Source organism: Taurulus bubalis (genome assembly GCF_910589615.1).
Source record: "Taurulus bubalis genome assembly, chromosome: 6".
Lineage (NCBI taxonomy): Eukaryota > Metazoa > Chordata > Actinopteri > Perciformes > Cottidae > Taurulus > Taurulus bubalis.
Window position 1 is genome coordinate 7,505,311 of NC_136594.1, and position 17,941 is coordinate 7,523,251.

Consider the following 17,941-nt stretch of genomic DNA (forward strand, 5'->3'; position numbering starts at 1 on the left):
ATAATGCAATTGTTTTGTACAAAACATTGCTCGTACATTGTGAGACATTTTCCCATCACTGACGATGCCAAAAAAGATGAGACACAGTTTCAGGTTGAGCTGTGCAAAAGGTACAATATCTTTATATCTAAATATTTCTTACATTTCTTTAGAACATGCTTTGCAGGGTCAAGTCTTAGTCATCAACGTTTATCTCAGCTATAACCACTTTTTGGGGTTTTCACTGCTCTGCTACAAGGTAATATCACACAACAAACTCAATTTCCCAGAAGCCCCCGCGAGGGAGACGTACAGTTGCGTTGCAACGCAAGCTGCCTAGTTGAAGGCAGCACAGCTAGAGGCCATATTGGAATCTATGAAGTCGGTTTGCACTTTGATGGAACTGAGTGTCTGTCGTTTTTGGGGAGTCTCTAAATCGCTGTCCCGGATTCACACCCGAGTGATCGCAACAGACATTCCACTCGAGACCCCGCCACGTCCGGACGGCACGTTGTCTCGCTTCATTTCGTGGGGGGGGGAAAAATGAGTCCAACCGATGCTAAACGAGGGGCTAAACGCAGGAAGAACAAGCGGGGCGGTGGCAGCAGTTGCAGCGCTGTCTGCAATACCAGCGGTGGCAAGGCCGGGGTTGCCTCGGCCCTGGGTTGTGCGGGGACAGCAACACCTGCCTCGGTCGTCAGCTTTTTAACAACCGGCAGTGCGGGCAGCGGGAATATCGGGTCCATCACGGGCATCAACGGAGAGGTGAGAGTGTCACGCGTTGTGAACCGGCGGATGTCAAAACGGAAGGGGGGCGACTAGCTAAGCAGCGATATCAACGACACAAATCTGATTTGGGCCCGACAGCGATGCAAGGAGGGCAGCTAGCGAACCAACGTTTGCGTAGCTGGACATGAACAGGTTTACATGCAGATAAATGCTGGGTGTTTTTCCAGCTTCGTGGTCCGCAGTGTCGGCTGACGAGTCGCACAGCCGTGTAGTCGAACTGGCCTCGTTATATCTGTGTTACACTGTCGTAAACATTAGCGTCGGGCTACTTGTGCGCTCGTTAGCTCAAGTTAAGATATCGCAGCTGAATCGACAACAACTTGAGTCACCCAAGAAGCGTTATTTGTTTTGTTATTTTAGCAAATGCAGACCAGGTACGTTAGGTGCAGATTATTTAGGAGTGTGATAAGGTTTCATACAGTTGGACCGTGGGGCTGCTTTTACGCAGATACACATTAATGCTAGCTTATGCTAACAGTGAGGAGTACTGACAACTTCAGCCCCGTCGGGCCTCGATGTGTACAAGCTGACCTTCCACTTTTCTTGCTGTTATAAAGAGTGTAATATGATTATATTCACAAGAAAATACGCTAAACAAACTAACTACCTGTATATGTCCAAAGTAGCTTAGTTGTACGCCATTAGCACAAAAGTAGACACACAAACCCATACGTTACAGTGACACCATGAGATGTGAGCTAATTTATTTGTAACCGACCTGTTTTGATAGTTAAACTCAAAGATGTAGTTTTGAAAGATAGTTGGTTAGTTTTGGGGTCAATCTGTTTTTACACAAATTGCCAAAAGCGTAAAGAAAACCTCAAGTAGACGCTACTAAGTACAAGTGGGCCAAACGCCTCACCATCTGTTAAGGACACATTGTGTTTATATTGTAGTCTATCTGCCTTCCCTGAGCAGGGCTGATGGTATTACTTCACACATTTTAGAAGATTGTAAACACATCTACTTTCACAACGTAAGAATTGTCGTTACACTAACTCTGATTAATCAAGTGTGTAAGTTCTGTGTAAACATTGAGTTGTTTGTGTCCCTCAGGTAAGCAACAGTGTTACACCCCAGTTTACGGAAGGACCAGTGAATGCTGACTTCTCCGGGGTCCTTCAGGTAAATTCACATCCGGTGTTTCCAAAAGTTTGTGTAAGGCCACAGTTATAGATTTATCTTCCGAAGCCGTGCCCCTTTCATCCCAACATATTTACACCTTTTATGCCAGATTTGTAGGCGCACTAGATGGGGAAGCGCACTACAAGACTTCATTTATTCACCTTACGCATAACATTTTAAACGTTTAGTGTCTGAAGTGGCTTAACTGTCACCAATATCAAGAATATATTAAATTCTGATGGGCACCAAATCGTTGTGCGCTCTGCCGCAGCATGGCACCAAGATGGTTCAACATCTGTATTTACGCTACACATCTGGAACGTGACTGAAGTCTCGTCGTATTAACAGCTCGCCCTAAGTGATCAATTACAGCAGTGATTTCAGTCTCTGCAGCACCTTTTTTTGACAGCAGTGTTGGAAAGCTGCATATGCATTATCAGCACTGTTAGCAGCTCGCCATATGTAAAGTGACTGTCATCGAAACATTTTCTTGAATTCAATATTCACAAACATAGGTAATTAGCTGAACTGAATGTCACAACATCAGGACAATTAATGACTAACATTATATCCAAATAAGTGTTATTTGAATGTATGCCTTACTGCATACAAGGAACCGTGCCCGTATCTCAGTAAAAATAATCCACAATATAATGACTGTTTTGATACTGTTTATATTTATTACTTGTTTATTATTTTACTACCATCTCTTGCTTCTGTAATCCTGCAATTTCCCCACTGCGGTACTAATAAAGGACTATCTTATCTTATCTTAAATCTCTTGTCAAAAAGCCCAAATGTTCTATCAAAACCAAATTAGTCTTATTTGCAGTTCTAACAAAAGTATTGACATGTTCATTACTAAACATGTTAAAAATATGTTGTACTGCTTTTGTGCATCAGTGTAGTAAGTAATCATTTGCGCTGTAACAATGTGTTTCCCGTGTATTGTTAAGAACGATGTATATTTTATTCAGCACATACAACAAATCAAATAATGCACCCTGCCATGTCCAAAATGTCATGTGGCTTTTGCTTGAATTTTTTTAGATTGTGTTTTGTCACCACACCTGATTTTGTTATGTTGTTCACACCGCTTATGTTATGCAGACAAGAAATTACTCTAAATAGGTCAGGCAAAAAAAAAAAGCTTTAAAAAAAAAAATGTAAAAACGGGAGGAACATTGTAGGGTACTGCTTTTTTGTTGCGTTAAAAATGTATTCAAATGTGACACAATTATACTGGATTGAATCAGATTATTTTAGTTGGTACGCCCCGTCTGACCTTTGCAGTATACCAAAATATACAAGCAAGATAAGAACTCCCCAAAAAATACCCCTGCTGGAGGAGTGACTGAAGCTGAATAACCCACAGCACCCACAGATTGAGAATCTCCTGGAAACTACTGGTACACTTATAAAATGTTGCTGAAATAGATGCAAAGGCTTTGTGCTCTCTGACAAACTGCGCTGTTGTGGAGATCATTAATTGAAACTTCTGACTCATAATTATGTGTGTTGTGCCACTCTGTGGTTCACTCACTGAGGAGGCTGCACATTAAGAGCAAGTTCCAGTGTTTTAATGGCGTGCAGAGGGGCGGTTTAGACAGCTGGCGGACCCAGAATGCAATGGCTTACAAAGGAGTATGACCTGCCTTGACATCATGCAGTTTTACTGTATTGGTTAATCTTGGAGACAGTTTCTATTTGCACATTCTTTTTAAAGAAAGGCTTTAGTTTGACAGTCCATATTGATTTACATGATTTAATGTTTTATCACACTTAATGCACACATAACTGCAATCTCACTGTATTTAATAATGTATTGCTACTTCCTCTCACTCCTACTAAACACTCACCACAGACCCCATTCACGTTCGGCTTGAACCAGCGGGCCCCCTACACGGCCGGCGATAGCTGCCTCTTATGCCGATGTGAGCGCAAAGACACTTCCGTGCCTCCAGAGGCAGGGATCTCGGGCCTGAACGGTACGGCGCAGCCCAACAAGACGCCCAGCGCCCTCCAGCTGCCTCTGTGGGTGTGCTCTGACTGCAGGCGCACAGTGGAGAAGGAGGACCGACACACTGCTCTGGAGCAGTCTTTGGGGGTAAGGCACCTGGGTACAGACAGAGTTTGGAAATTGTGGGGAAGGTGTTTGAAGTTCAAAGACGACGGACAAAGGTTTGTGGGTGTAGTGAGAGATCTGCGGGTTTTCCAGTTCTTTGAACGATTCCACAGTTTCCAATCGGCATCCGTCTCAGTGCTGATATGTCTGCCGGTTAACTCACACAGCTGCAGCCGGTCTTTCAGTAGATGGCGTAGCTCTCGTGTTTACATCCGTTTCTTTGCCAGAGAAGCAGAGCAACAGCTGTTGCCGTTTAAAAAAACAAAAAACAAAAAACGTTACAAACAACATACTATCCTTTAATATTTTGGACTTTGCTTCACTTTTATCTACAGCTAAATAATAGTATTTAGGCAAATTCTGTCAAGCTCTTTAAACAAAGGACAATGCAATGAATCAACGGCTACTATGTTCTTTTCAGTATGTGTAACCGTAATGTTCTTTAAACTTAGTAGTTGGATCTGCTTGACACACCAGCTGTACATGACTGTAAATATGCTCTCTGGCCTATGTTGTATGATGCCATGATGTCTAAGACTAATGCCTCTTCATATAAAGAGCTTCTTTATGTTCGACAGCCTGGCTATGTGTCTTCGTGAGGACATCATCAGTGTAAAAGTGCAAACATCTTGTGATTAAACATAGTTTTTACTGGAATACAAAGTCATTACTATATACTGAAGGCACTCTCTTTTATTTATTTTGTATTGGATTGAAATCACACAAGTTTTTACTTGTGTGATTTGATTAAGTGCAAGTTATGAGCAGTCATTTGTTGTCTAGACTCTAAGCAATAGTTTCATATTCCATTATTCCTTTTTGAGCAGAGCCAAAGGCTGATTGTGGTTACTGTTTACATATATCTTCTGCCACTTTGCTGTGCTACATTTCAGTTGTGTGACCTGAGCCTCAAGTAAACTCTTATCTATCATAAATCATGTGTAGCCATCTCTGCTAACAACAATTATTGCATTAACACAGAGGTAAATTCTGGATAATTTCGCTGTTTACACATTGATGACATGTCTCTGACTTGTTCTGTTTTGTTCCTGAATCATTAATCAAGCATATACTTGGATTAGGAAATGAAAAATTAGAAGAAGAAAAAAAAAAAAAACACCAAATGGGGAGTTTTGTAACATTGTAACATAATTTCATAAATAACGCATGCGTACAGCGTGCTGGGTGCAAGATTTCTTGACTACAATGACATGGGCTCAAAGACACACTGCCTTACTGACCTGTTCGCTTAAGTTTACACTTGTAAGTTGTATAACTCAAATCCTTATTGAGTACCTCAAGTTGTCGTAATGGATGCATTGCTGAGCTGGTACATATACTATTGATAAGGCTTTATTTTAAAGTTGTCAGGTATGTCGGAGTGGTTGGTTTCCTTGTTGTGGGTCAGCAAGGGTGTGCCTCGGCTGTTTTGGATTGGGTTTGGTTTCCTCATTAATGTATTGTTCCTCTGCATCCTCACATCAGTGGGGTTGATGCTGACTCATGATACCATGATCCCCGTAGCAAACAGAGCCAAACCACTGGAAAGCTTTTACTGTGAAGCAGCTGCTGCAGAAGGTTGGCCTGAACAGAAACATTCTAGCGCCAGTAGCTTGTTGATGATTAGACCAGACCGGCCGGACTCCTCTCTTAGTTACATAGGTGTGCAACTTAACAATGGTTTAATTAAAAAAACACTTGCCTCATGACACTCCTGTTGGCGCAGGACTCTCCTTGGATTGGCTGATCCGAGCTGCTCTGTCTGGACTTCTTCTGTTATCGGTTCATAGCACATATTTCTTCTTTGTAGCTGCCGTAGTGAACAAGGAGAAAAATAATGCTGAGCTATATCGATATTCAGAACTCTGATGTTCCAGCTTCATATAGATATCCTTCATTATTGGGGAAATAACGTAAAAAAACTTCTAAATATATTGTATTGCACATGATACTATGCTAACAGTTACTGTGCTCGTCATATGCTGTGTTGTTGCAGCATGTTTTGGATTTAAGACATCAAAACATCCATTATCTTTCACTGCTTATCCTGGTCAGGGTCACGGGAGCCGATTCCCAGCTGACATTGGGCGATGGTTGCAGAGCTGACAAATGGAGACAGACAACCATTCACGCCTACTATTTAGTGTCCTCGATTCCTCTTAATCTGCGTGTTTTTGGACTGAGAAGAAACCCGGAGTGAACCCAAGCTGCCACGCGGGGAACATGCAAACGCCACACAAAGGGCTAGCCACTACACCACTGTCACAGCCCACATCGAATACGATGAACACAATCAACAGAAATAATTGTGACTTGACAAACAACACAGCCAGTTGCTAAGTTTCTTTAAAACGTTGCGCTCTTGCATCTTGAGGAAAGTAAAAAAAAAAATTTAAAAAAAAGTTATTTATCTCAGTGTGCCGTTTGTGATATTTCCAACAGAGCCAGGACTTCCTTTTGCACATGCCCGTGGGTAACGGAAACCTGGGCCAGGAGGCAGCCACGGGGGACAGACTGACCACTGCTGTGCCTACACTACCCATGCTCCCCGTCCCGGACCTCACCGCACCAATGCCTGCTGATACAGTGTGCAGCTGTGAAGCCTGCAACGAGAGACGGTCAGTTCAGAGGGATCGCCGTTGAAAGGGAATTCCTTGTTTTTAATTTTCTACGTTTTTAAAGTTCTCCATGAATTCCTGTCCTGGATCACAGGGAGATCTCTGCTGAATCAGAGAGGGAGTCACAGCAGCTACAGAACCACTGGTCGGAGGTTCGCTACCTGGTGCGCTGCATCTACCGTCAGACAGGAACGCCGCTAGCAGACGACCACGACCAGCCCTTAGAGAGGGACAAGGAGGGCATGAAGGAGCTGGTCGATAGGTAACGTGACGGTCTTATTTCTCTCTTTTCGGTGTTTGTCCACTAGGGGTCTCTATTGAACTGTGGATGCATTACCCAAAAAAAAGCCTCTGTCAAATCTATCAGGCCTGACGACCGAAAGGAATGATGTCAACAAGTTGAAACTACTTCCACCTCAACTGTATCAGTCAGATTAAAAGCCCCGTAAACTCTCGTCTTTATTTCCTTGATATGATGTATTTCCTGTTGAACAGGACCATCGGCTGTGCCATGACTCACTGGGGGAACATTTTAAACTGTAAACAGGGGGAGGTTAAGGAAAGAACCAGTTTTGTATGGCCGTAGTTTTGAGAGTTTTATTATTGTTTTAATTTACGCCAACCTGTCCAGTCTGAACCTTGCATAGTAAGACATACCTCCTCAAGGATGGTCTGATTGCATCTATTATATCTGGTATATAGGGGAAAAGACCCTCTTGCTAAGTCATTTCTGAAAGCTAGCCACATAGTCTTGGTCAGCGTTGAGCAGAGGATAATGCGACGTTGCCCTCGCAAAATAAAGGGTGCAGAGTAGCCGGAGGGGGGGAGGAGAATGCCACGTGAAATACTCGACACAGTCTACATTTGGAGAGTCACATTAGTCCAGTCTCATTGTTTTACCATTTCTAATTTTTACCCCCGTAGGCTCTGTGAGAAGGACCCGTACCAGCTGTATCAGCGGTTGGAGCAGCAGGCGCGTGAATATGTCTTGGAAATGAAGGTGCGGCTACTGAAGCACCTATCGACAGGGCCCAAGACTACAGGACCTGCGGGGACTGTGGCTGCAGCCCTGGGTCCTCCTCAGGCCTACCAGTTCATTTCCCTGCTGCTGGAGGAGTACAACGCCCTCTGTCAAGCTGCACGCACCATCAGCAGCTTTCTGCTCACCCTGGTTAGTTTATCTCGTGTGTCACCAGAGCTACAGCTTTGCAGAGATGCGGTTTTAGTTGCCCTACAGGTGGCATTAAAGGCAATTCATAGCCTGTTATTTACTGACAATGTTTATAAATGTTGTTCTTTTCTCAGGAAAATGAGCACCTTCAGAAATTCCAGGTGACGTGGGAGCTGCACAACAAGCACCTTTTTGAGAATCTGGTGTTCTCTGAACCGATCTTGCACAGCAATTTACCTGCACTGGTTGCACAGCTGAAGTAAGATATAGTTGTACTAGTTTAATGAAAGATATGATTAGCTACTCATTGTTCATCGTTATAACTTAATCTGCTATTCTTGACCCAATTTGGACCGATTTGCCCCCCACTGTTTCAGAAGTTTAGAAAATAAAAGTTGCAAATTAACTGCTGACCTTCGTGAACGCAAATTCTACACATCTCTTGTCCATTAAACCATACAAGTGTCTTTTAATGACTTGTCTTATTTTGCCTCTGTTTTGTTTTAGACATGGCACAGCCTCCCATGATTCATACAATGAAGATATGTACAGGACCTTGTTAGAAAGCTACCATCAGCTGCAGAGGGAGATGGCTTCGGTGGCTACTGAATGGCAGGAGTGTGAGAAGAGGATTGATGACTATGTAGATGAACAGGTATATACATCCGAGACAAAGCATGAACATATTTGCTACAGGAAATAACAGTACGTTTTTCTTCTTTTTTTTAATGTGGTACTTTATGAAGATTGCGTAATTAAAGCTCTAAGAATGTGACTCTTTTGCAGCTGCTTTTTAAGGTGGAGGGTCAGAGTCTCACCAACCAAAGAACAGAGCCACACAAGTCTTTGATTAGCAAAAATGTAAGAGACTTGAAAATGATATTGAAACAGTCAGTTTGTTATCGTATCTTAAAATTGTAATTCATTTAAATTTACTTTTCTAATTATCTGCCTATTTCCAGACTTTGAAGACTAAGCAGCGAATGCTGAAGGAGGACTGGGAGTTCTTTAAGCAGAGAAGATTTATAGAAGAACAGGTACACCACAGTGTTACGGAGCCGTCACGTCAGATTTAATTGTGTAGTTCTGCCCCTCAGAGCCGTTTTTTAAAATGTTGTTCTCTTTATAGTTACCGAACAGTAAGAAGCCCCCCACCGGAGACCACAACTTCACAGACACTATGAGAATGCTCTCATCTCGTCTGAGTATTCCAGACTGCCCAAACTGCAATTATCGAAGAAGGTGAGTCTATCATATCACTTTCAATAGCCAGCGTTTCCACTATCGCGCCATTTAGAGCTTGGGGCAGCTAGAACGGAAAATATTTGCTTTTCTACTATTGCACTCTCACACTATTTCCCTAAAATCCACCTAGAGTTCTGCTTTGTGAAATATGGCAAATTTATCATAAGAACTGAGTGACTTGTGAAAAGTATTTTTGATGACTGACAAGGAGGCAAATTCTCATCAGACATTTCTATTTAAGGTGCGACCTAAGACCAGAAGTGACAATGGACAGGAAACTGGCCTTGGCGTGCATGAGATCGCCCGTGTTTGGCGCGTTGGTAGAAAAGCGGCTGTTATATAGCGAATTTTAAATATACTTGAAACTGCTTTTATTGACAAATGAAAGAAATGTATTCTATGAACAATTTCATTCCCCAACTTTGAGTTGAATTGAGCCCATATTACGTAATCATTGAGCTAAAGTGTGAAAACAAAGCATTTATTGGTTGTGTTCTACATTGATGGATGCATCTGTAATTCTGGGTTAAATTATTATCCAAAGTAAGGCCACCATGAGCTCGACTTTTAATTCTGCCCTACCTTTATCCCCAATATGTGAGGTTTGGTAATAATTTGTTCCTATTGTTTTTTCTTTATATTGTATTATATCAAAAATATAATTGTTATATTGTAAAAAAAGGGATGAACATGAGTCGATGTGAATACTAATAATGGTACTGATAATAGTGTCATAGGTTTTGCAATATTGAGACCGTCCGTATCGTCCATCACTACCAACAGGTGCACATGTGATGACTGTAGTCTCTCCCACATCCTGACCTGTGGCATCATGGATTCTCCCATCGCTGAGGACCTCCACATCAAGCTGCCCCTGCAGGGGGAGCCGCCCCGCGACTACCTGGCAGAGGTGCATCCTCCCAGCCTCTCCTCCGGCAGCTCAGCCTCTGGCTCCAACTCCAGTTCTCCCATCACCATCCAGCAGCATCCAAGGCTCATTCTGGCTGAAGGAGATACCAGCACTTTGTAAGTTACTGTCCCATCAAAATGGTTGTTTAAATTTAGGCACAGATCATAATTGCACACCTCTTCCTGTAAACAATAATCCCCCCACACTTTCCCCTAACACGACTACTCATTTCCCCTCTTCTTCTAGTATCAGTGATGATGACGAAGTGCCTCCGTTGTCCAGTAAGTTCGGGGACATCTACCCTATGACTGGTTATGAGGATAACCGCGTTGTGACCGCTGCTGTGAACGGCCTCCATAATGACATCAATGGGGAATGTGAAAACGTGGAACTAAAGGCAGGGGTGAGTTCTGTGCTGCGGAACATTACTAAGATTAGTTGTGGAATTCCCTGCCGAGTTTCTGGATGATGAAACTGATGTTCGTTATGAGTGGGCTACCAGTTTTGTGTCCTTTTCCTCACCTGTTTCCTAATTGGTTCTTCTTTGTTCAACACATTTCTATCGCAGTCTCCTCACATGACCAGCAGCAGCAGCTCATCAGAGGGCGACGAGGAGGAAGTTGACGGTGAGGTCGGTGGGGAGCCCAGGGGCCAGCTGGAGGAGCTTTCCTCAGGAAAGACCATCAGCCCTCCACCTTCTTACAACCACCAACAGGTGTGGTAACACCTTTTTAATAAGCTTTCTAAAGTCAATAAACCTGTTGCACATACACAGTTAATACTTTAAAGTATGATAACTTGCCGACCTGCGATTAACTATAGTTTTCATTATTAATTCATCTTTTATTAATAAAAAAATCCGAAACATAATTTGAAGTTGATGCAAAATCTTAACATTGAAATATATGGAACCAGAAAGGTTTCTGCCACACACACACACACTGCAGAACATATTTTTAATTTGTGTTCCGACTCTCAGGTAGAACAGGTCCAGCATGCCTGCGAGTGCCACGTGTGCAACCAAGACCCCAGCTCCTCCGCCCTCGGCCCTGCCGCATGCCTGCCCCCTAGTCGCCTCCACGCTGCACCTCCTCCCACTGTTGGACACCAGTTCTTCACAGACAGCAAGACGCCCCCTACCCACCCTGCCCTCCACCTCTACCCCCACATCCACGGCCACCTGCCCCTACACAACTTCTCCCGGCCCCTGCTGCACCCTACACTCTACCCTCCCAGTCCTCCTCTCACACACAACAAGGTGAGGATTGAGCCCATACATCACTAAGGCTACATATCGTCACCATCCTAAAATAATGGCCCAAGTCGTTTTTTGACAAAAAAAATGTTCTGGCCTAAATCATCTCCTCGTAATACTGGCCACCTCTGGTAAAATCCCTTACATCCTCAGTTGACTAAATCATGTGATTCTACCCCTATAGTATAACAGCCTATGTCAAGAGTGTGACTTAGGGCTTTTTATTTTGCCAAGTCAAAAGACAATGTGACTTAGGCAATTTTACAAGGTTAGTTCGCATTTTTAAGCTAGCATTTAAGCTAGCAATTAAGTTAGCATTTTTGTCAATGAAAATGAACATAATATTAGTAATCATAACATAATTTGACCGGTATTACAGTATGCCTGTTGTGCAGTGTATAGAGGCAGCTTGTGCACCCCGATTACATTTGGTCAAGTTTTTTGTGTTTTCTGAAAAACCATTATTTTAGGAAGGTGACAATATTAAATATTTTCCTCCTGATTACTTTCTTTATCTAGTGTGTGTAATTATAGCGATGAGAGTACTTTCAAGGGGAATTGTATTAATTTCCTTATCACTGGTTTTTTTTTTAAGTTTCCAGGAACAATACTGAGCTTAGTTATATTCCAGTTTCACTTAGTTTCCCTGTAGTATTAATCGTCCGCCACAAGGGGTCAGGCTGAACCAATCCAGGCCAAGGCAATCCCAAACCGTATTATACACCAGCTCAAATCAGTGTCTCATAATCCCAAATTAGTGACAGGATTTGTTTTGTAACTTATTTCTTCCTTTCCTGAAGCCTTTGCCCCCAAACCCGACATCAAACCACTCAGCGGCCAAGCAGCCGGCCTTCAGCCCGTCATTGCCGGAGCACGTTTACCAGAACTGCTTTGGCGGTGCATGTGGAGCTGGTGACTGGAACAGCTCGCTGCAGTGCCTCTCGCTCAAGTTTGAGAACCTTTGGGACGCCGCTGTGATGAAGAGCTGGAATCCATCTGTCCTGTTGCCCGAGTCCCTTCCAGGTGAGCCTCCCTGCCACTGCAGAAATAATCAATACACTAATAAATTCAGCAAGTCAAACAGTGTTGACGGCATGAGTTGTCTGTCATCATTTATCAACAGGTGACATGCTTGGCCCGCCCCTCGCTGACATGCCCCTCCCCCCAACATCATCGATCGGCCCCCAAGGGGAACACGCCTCGCTGCCCACCCCTCTACCCCCTTCCTGCTGCGCTTCCTCGTCATTGTCATCGTCTTCATCATCGTCGTCATCGTCGTCGTCATGCTCCTCTTCAGAAGCCAAACAGCAGAAGAAGAGTGGCGCCAAGAAGAAGTGTCTCTACAATTTCCAGGATGCCTTCATGGAGACCAACCGAGTAGTGATGGCCACCTCCGCCTCCACGTCCTCCGTGTCCTGCACTGCCACCACTGTCCAGTCAAGTAATAACCCACCCATCCACCTAGCATCTAAAAGACCCAACTCTTTAGGTAATATGGGCGAGGAGCAACGCTTCGATTTGCACTGATGTTGACCGATTCATTGGCCACTTAGAAAATCATCCCGTCATTCCAGGGTTGTGACATCCATTGTAAAAACCCATCAGGCAAAAATGTTTTGCCTTTTTTTTTTTTTTTTTAACCGTCCGATAGACATACAGATCACAAAACAAAAATCAAGGAAACGGATATGAGTGCTAGTTAGTTTTCTGATAACTTGCTACTTTGTGTGAACTTTGTGATTAACTGCATGTTTTTTAAGATCAAAGAAAAACTAAACAATGCTCTCAACCAATGTATCTTTGTTTCCTCTAGACGATGTATTTCACAATCTAGGTAAAGAGGACCATCGGCAACCCGCTCCAGCCCCCCCAAGAAACTGTCCCACGGGACTGACCTCCCTCCCTCCACTCTCGGCCCCCACCCTGCCCCCAGCACCCACCACGCACCTTCCCACAATGGGATCCCAGCCCTTTCCAAAGATGGCTGCTCCAGCCCCAGACTTCATGGAGACCCACCAGGGTTTGTGCCTCCCGCCCGCCGAGCCACCGGCCTCCTCAGCAGATGGTCCCGTCAGTGCCCCACCCAGTGTCTGCAGGTAAGACCACCAGCATGTCCTACAGGCTCACGAAGAAGGACATTAATCAAAGATAATACCAATGACTGGGACGGATCGATTAGAAATATGCGTTTGTATCTTTCGGGACCAGTTTTAAGTATGATTCTTTTCAGTGATCCTGACTGTGAAGGCCATCGCTGTGAGGGGAATGGGGCCTACGAGCACCAGCCGTACGACGGGGAGGAGAGTCAGGACGAGGACAGCTGCTCCGAGCACAGCTCCTCCACCTCCACCTCCACAAACCAGAAAGAAGGAAAGTACTGTGACTGCTGCTACTGCGAGTTCTTCGGGCATGGCGGGGTAAGAGGCGCATATTTATTACTCACTGAAATTAGCATGTTCACCTCAAATGTACATGTTTTTTGGGGGAGGATACAGTACTTTTTGAATTTCAATTCTGCATTCAGTTTGTTTTAAGCTAAGAATTAATATATTTTAAACGGGCATTGATCCCCTTGTACATAATGTAAAACAAAAAAAATGGAGATTTGCAATCTAGTGAATCATAGAGTAGCTTAATGTAATAATGTATTTGATCATTCTGTTTCATTCCCAGCCCCCAGCTGCTCCTACCAGTCGAAACTATGCAGAGATGCGAGAGAAGCTGCGCTTGCGTCTGACAAAGCGGAAGGAGGAGCAGCCTAAACGGGAGGAGCAGCAACCAGTGATAGAGCGAGATGGAGGAGGGGTGGAGGACCACAGGCGGGTGGAGGACCTATTGCAGTTCATCAATAGTGCCGACAATAAACCTGCCTCCAGTTCTAAAGCAGCCAAACGGGCCAGGCATAAACTAAAGAAGGTAAGCGTCCCTCCCAATCACTTCACAAGTCTTTTTTTTTTTTTTAAATGACAGCAATGCACCAGAGACTCTGGTAGTACTTCATTGTTTTGGGCCGAAGTTGTTGGCATACTGAAAGTGTATGCATGTCTGTGTGTGCTTCAGATGGAGGAGAAGGCCCGTCTGGAAATAGAGGCCCGTGAAAGGGAGGAGCAGCAGATGTTGGAGGAGCAGCAACGACGACAGCGGCAGCAAGAGGAAGAGGCGGCGCTTCAAAAGGAACTGCTCCGGCTTCAAGAGCTGCAGCAACATCGGGCGGCCAAGAAGAAAAAGAAAGAGAAAGCGAAGGAAAACACCGCTCCGCCACAAAACAACCCACAGCCCCTCCGACAGACAGCTCAGAACGTCTTAGATAACCTACAGAACGGAAAGTCACACTCACTGCTTCAAACCCTCATCAGGCTCCCCGAAAAGAAGGAACCAAGAATAGAGCCCTTACCCCGCCCCAACACACAGCACAGCCCACGACACACTAGTGAGAGGGGCTTTTCTACTGAGACCAACATCCCCAACTGTAAGGCCGTCCTCCACAATGGCACTCCTACATCCCAGCTTGAGGTCAACAGTAAAGTAAAGGCCAAGCACTCTTCTAAGGTGGCCTCTTGTGAGGCTGCTGTAAAGAAAGCCCCAGAGCTTCTCAGGAGCTCAGATGTGGTAGCAAAGCTAGCGAATGGCACCACCCCCACTACACCAGACATCAAAGCAACGCGAATCAGGCCTGCTGAGGCCCTGACTCCCCTCCCAACCACTGAACCGAGGAGGGAGGACAGGTGTCACATTGGAGGCGGTGGTGGAAAAAGGCAGCATCAGCAGCTACAACAACAACCGCTGACCCAAACAAAGGAAGACAGGCGAAGTCCACCTGTGTCAAACCCTTCCCCGTCACCCCCTCCAGCCTCGCAGTCTGAGCAGAATGGCAAACATCCCAGTGCAGAATCCCCACAGCCCAAAGGCAAGACCAAGAGGGGCAAGAAGAAGAAGGGGGACAAGATGAACACCTCAATAGGTTGGTTTTGGGAATTCACAATGAAATTTTGAGGATTCGGGTGTGTGTGTTATGTCAAGTAGTTGTCTCACTCCTGAAATAACAGGCGTGGCTTCCCAGACATCATGCTGGTGCAGGAAATACGAACTGTGTTCTTAACGGGGAGATCTATTTCCTCGTGTGTGTGTGTGTGGGTGTGGGTGTGTGGTATCACAGCGTTGTTAGTGAATGTGTGCACTGCAGATTGCTGCCTTTTACGTCTCACTGTCAGGAGCAGGTTCTATGAGATGCTTAAAGTAGTTTTACAATATGTCACAAATATTAGTGTTCTACTTATTTGCAACGTGTGGTGAAACTGGGCCCCAAACACAATCTCAAAGTGATGTGAACACTCTGCCTACTCTCACTTTGGCCTTTTTTTAAACCTGCTGAACGACAACCAAGCGAATGCGGGCGGCTAGAGAACATTTACAACAATCTGGTCCAGAATCTGCTGATCTGCTCAGATGGTTTTGTTTGGGGATTCAGGTTTGTCTCACTTGTGGCTGCTACAGCTTTTATTCCTCTGACAAACCGTCTACATTCAGATACTTTTTTCTCTTTTATTCGAAGCTACTATGTGCATCATTTCCAACTGAAACATTGGCAGCCATGCGTATCCAAGTTCCTCTCGGAGACTAATTTCATAATGCACTTAGAAAAGTCATTTATATATTAAACATCGCAGCAATTAACTTGCATTTGTGTTATTTTGTTTTAGATGACGTATTCTTACCCAAAGACATCGACCTGGATACCACTGAAATGGATGAAACGGAGAGGGAGGTGGAATATTTCAAAAGGTATGTGTATTGCCATAAATATATATATATATATATATATATATATATATATATATATATATATATATATATATATATATATATATATATATATATATATATATATATATATATATATAGATATATATAGATATATAGATATATATATATATCTATATATATATATATATATATATATATATATATATATCCACACACACCCAACGTGTGCCAACTGATGAGATATTCCTGAAAGCTTTTTGTCAACTTTAAATGTACCCTGTGGCGTTTTTGGCCACCAGTAGCGCTTTGGAGTAATGTCGTCATAAGTGGATTAATGCACCACAGTTATACGCTGTTCTGTTGATTGACAGTTGAATAGCAACGAGGCAGACGCACATTGATTGCTGCTGACAAGCAAACCAGGATATAAACAATGTTGTTTTGTATTTGCCTTCCATAATAAAAGATAAATATTTTATGAGGAAGGCAATTGGTATATTTATTATACCTCAGAGCTACACGGAATGTGTTCTGGCAATAAATCTTACACAAAAACATCCCAGGTTTTTAAAAACAATGACGTAGTGTGTTCATGTTTTTTGTTTTTGTTTCTCCTGCAGGTTTTGCTTGGATTCTGCCCGGCAGACCCGCCAACGGCTTTCCATCAACTGGGCAAACTTTACTTTGAAGAAAGCTACGTTCGCTGCACATTGAGGCTGTTGGTCAGTGACTGTCGGGACACAATCAGTACCTCAACAGCTATACCAACCCACACGTTCCCCCCCGCTCATCCCACAACCTCCACCCAGCTGTTGTCCTCCCAGAACTTCTCTCCTGCTGTGCCCAAATCACACCCACGCTGCCTTGCTTTGTTCTTGTCGCTGTGGGGTTCCAACACCGGGACCCTTCTGGATCGATTCCACCTGCAGAACTGAAAACTGAAAAATGAAATTAAATGACACAAAGAATCACAAAATGCTACTTTACATCTGATTTAATTTTCCTTGCGTGCTTGTGTGCTTTTAGTCCGAGTTGGGCATTTCTTTTGACTTAAAAGGCCATGGTCTGAAATTATTTTTCTTTTAATGGCTTACCTGTAGTCAAAAGATGCTTACTATGTCTGGATGGTTTCCTTCCAAAAAAAAGAGACAATGGAAACAAAACAAAAAAAAAGAGAAATGTAATTAATTAAAAGCTGTATTTGAGATATTGTGGCTTAATATCCCATCGTTTCCCGTTCCTAGCACGACATCTCATCCACATGATTGGCAAGGGAACGGGCTTGGTCAGCTGGTCTCCCCCCTCCCCACCCACACCCCCAACCACCCTGTTTCACAGAAAGGAGGAAAGCGTAATACTTGACAATGTTCTTTTTTTTTTTTTGGTTTTTAAGTTCTGTTTAACAAACTGTTGAGTAAAAGTGTACCAGTTACAGTTTTTGTTTTCTTTATTTTTGACCTGTAGCCAGCTTGTATCAGAATACTTTCAGAATGAAATCGAAAAAGAACAATACTCACACTATCAATCTGTCATAGAGTGTATATTGTATTAACACTGAAGCCAAACTGGCTACTTTTAACATATTGTTAAGTAATATTAAATCTTGTCTTTCTTTTTTGAAAGATGGAATACAGTAGTATGGCAGGATTATGCGTCTTGTGTCAAATCTTATTTCTTACACACTGTAGAAAGTTCCAATAACGGGGCATGAACACTTAAAACTACACATACATGGAAATAAATAGTTTTGGGACAGAAGCGCACTCACAAAGCTCACAAATGTGCACGTCATAATGTATTTGTTTAATCTGTTATGAAAGAATGGCACGTAAAAATGACAGTTGGCTGTTTTACAGACCAGCAGCACATCACCTCTTTATAGAACGGCATATATTTCGCGTTTTTACGTTCACTTCTTTTTTTACCGATCAAACAAATGAGATGTAGCATGTTGATGTGT

General features: G+C 43.5%; 1 protein-coding gene across 1 annotated transcript; it reads left to right on the top strand.

Moving 5' to 3' along the window:
- Positions 1-522: 522 nt before the first annotated feature.
- On the top strand, positions 523-17,605 carry fam193a (family with sequence similarity 193 member A; the record flags this gene model as incomplete). Its single annotated transcript, XM_079220351.1, has 23 exons — positions 523-744; positions 1,825-1,893; positions 3,758-4,000; positions 6,461-6,636; positions 6,731-6,898; positions 7,561-7,807; positions 7,942-8,066; positions 8,315-8,462; positions 8,594-8,668; positions 8,770-8,844; positions 8,937-9,049; positions 9,836-10,078; positions 10,209-10,365; positions 10,531-10,677; positions 10,942-11,220; positions 12,018-12,240; positions 12,341-12,706; positions 13,031-13,313; positions 13,448-13,634; positions 13,891-14,133; positions 14,278-15,178; positions 15,918-15,999; positions 16,602-17,605. 23 exons carry the CDS (start codon positions 523-525, stop codon positions 16,693-16,695), a joined length of 4,866 nt encoding a protein of 1,621 aa, XP_079076477.1. The 3' UTR covers positions 16,696-17,605.
- Between the last annotated feature and the right edge of the window lie 336 nt (positions 17,606-17,941).